Here is a 1,741-nt window from a genome sequence, read left to right as displayed (position 1 = left end):
ACCGACGTGGCTTGTGTCTGTGTGTAGCTGGGTTTCTGGGACAGGAATTACACACCTCATCCCTAGAGGAATAGGTTTCTCTGAGGTCGGGAGCACTCTCAACCCTCCTTCCACAACCTGGACGTCCAGGACTGCCAAAGGTTCCCTCAGGTTCGGGGTGGGGATGGGGGGGACAGGCTGAACTTCGGATCCACGGGCCCCAGGATGGGCCCCTCCATCTTCCCTCCCACGCAGCTGCTCCAGAATTGTGGCGGGAGGGGGTGTCATCCTGTTCCGGAAGGCCCATTGTTTCTCTCTCCGGCCTGGCAACACCGAGTTCCTCTAAGCTGGGGTCAGAGAACAGGCTCAGGTCCCCAAGGGGAGCAGCACAGGCTACAGAGGCCGGGCTCCCTCCACTCCATTGATAAGGAGGTGACAGGGACAGAGCTCTGGGGTCTGGCCAGGAAGAACGGCCTAATGCGATAAGGGAAGGAAGGCCTCCTTCCCAGGAGGCTGAAGGATGCTCCGGTCTGCGCAGTAGAGCCACGCCCCCCCCACCCGCATGTTGTTTCCTGCTCCTGGGCACGTTGCTGGAGTGATTGATAGTATTTGTGCCGCCCTTCTGTTCACAGGATCCCAGGATCGCGTTCAGTTCATTAATTCTTTATTGATGTGTGATGACTCCTTCCCCTCCAACCTCGCCCACCCCACCCCACCCCACCCCACAGCCCGTAAATACTAGGAGCAGCACCAGAAAAGAAGGGCACCAGCGCACCACCGAGGTTCAGTTGTCCTATTCACAGGGGGGTGGGGGATGCAGGGTCCAGCCCAGATGTTCAGGATTCAGATATGGGTAGAGAGGGGAAAGTAGGTTTTCCGGGGTGTGGCGAATTTTCACCAGAATTGGGTCCACAGATGCTGCCGTTCTGTTCCTCAAGAGGATGCTGGGACCCGGCTTAGGCAGGAGCGGGGACAGGGTAGGTCGGGAGACCCCCGGGCTTCAAGTCCTTGGGCCGACCGGGAGAGAGGGCACTCCTCGGGGTTGTTCTTGACTCGAGGGTCCTCAGACCCAGACCTTTCCTGATGTTGGAACGGCCTGGGGCCCTGGCGAGGACCGGTTTTGCCGCGGCTGCGGGGTGCGCCGGCGCCGATAGAGGGCTCGGCTGTAAGGCACGAGGCAATCGGCCAGGCGGAGGCGGAGGCAGAGGCGGCGGTAGCTGGCCAGGGCAAGCACGAGCAGCGGCACGAGGAGCAGGAATCCGGTGACCAGCAGGGCTGTGAAGCCCGGGTCCCGCAGGTGCGCGGTGCAAGGGGGTGCCTGGGAGCGCAAGAACTGTGGGAGGAGAAGAGGCATGAGGCCCAAGCCAAACAGCCCAGGCCGGGAGAGGTTGTGGCCCACAGACCCCACCGCCACCGTCACCAGACACCCACACGCACACCGCGGGGCGCACACTCACCTGGGAGTGGCAGAGGAAGCCAAAGCCTAGCATGGTGACAGCGGGCAGCAGGATGGTCCCCAGCACCAGCGCCAGCAGGAGAAGATTGAAGGCAGCCACCAGCAGATTCTGGGCGGTGACCAGCACAGCGCAGGCCCAGCAGTCCAGGGGGTCCCGGGGCTCTGGGCCGCCGCCGGGAACCGGTCGCTGCGCCCCGGGGACATCCGCCATGGCCCGCCTGGCTCCCTCCCGCCTGGGCCACGGCCCTTATAGCCCTCTTTCCTGCCCCTCCCCCGGCCCAGCCTCTCCCCACCCCACCCCCCCTT

The 1,741-nt window shown here is 63.6% G+C and overlaps 1 protein-coding gene across 1 annotated transcript; it reads right to left on the bottom strand.

Annotated features, from left to right (window-relative positions):
* Nucleotides 1-762: 762 nt before the first annotated feature.
* On the bottom strand, nt 763-1,647 carry TMEM88 (transmembrane protein 88). Its single transcript, XM_082861799.1, has 2 exons — nt 1,437-1,647; nt 763-1,312 (listed from the first exon to the last, which is right to left on the bottom strand). The coding sequence occupies exons 1-2, from the start codon at nt 1,644-1,646 to the stop codon at nt 1,043-1,045; spliced, it is 480 nt and encodes a 159-aa protein (XP_082717925.1). The 5' UTR covers nt 1,647; the 3' UTR covers nt 763-1,042.
* Nucleotides 1,648-1,741: the final 94 nt, after the last annotated feature.

The sequence above is a fragment of the Leucopleurus acutus genome (assembly GCF_964270905.1).
Source record: "Leucopleurus acutus genome assembly, chromosome: 19".
In the NCBI taxonomy this organism is placed as follows: Eukaryota; Metazoa; Chordata; class Mammalia; order Artiodactyla; family Delphinidae; genus Leucopleurus; species Leucopleurus acutus.
Note: the sequence above shows the minus strand (reverse complement) of the source record. Positions and strands in the feature narration are given on the sequence as shown.

Coding starts and splice junctions, on each gene's coding strand:
- TMEM88 (XM_082861799.1), bottom strand. CDS start 1,646: ATGGCGGATGTCCCCGGGGCGCAGCGACCGGTTCCCGGCGGCGGCCCA. Junction 1,313..1,436: donor GCTTCCTCTGCCACTCCCAG/GTGAGTGTGCGC, acceptor CTCCTCCCACAG/TTCTTGCGCTCCCAGGCACC.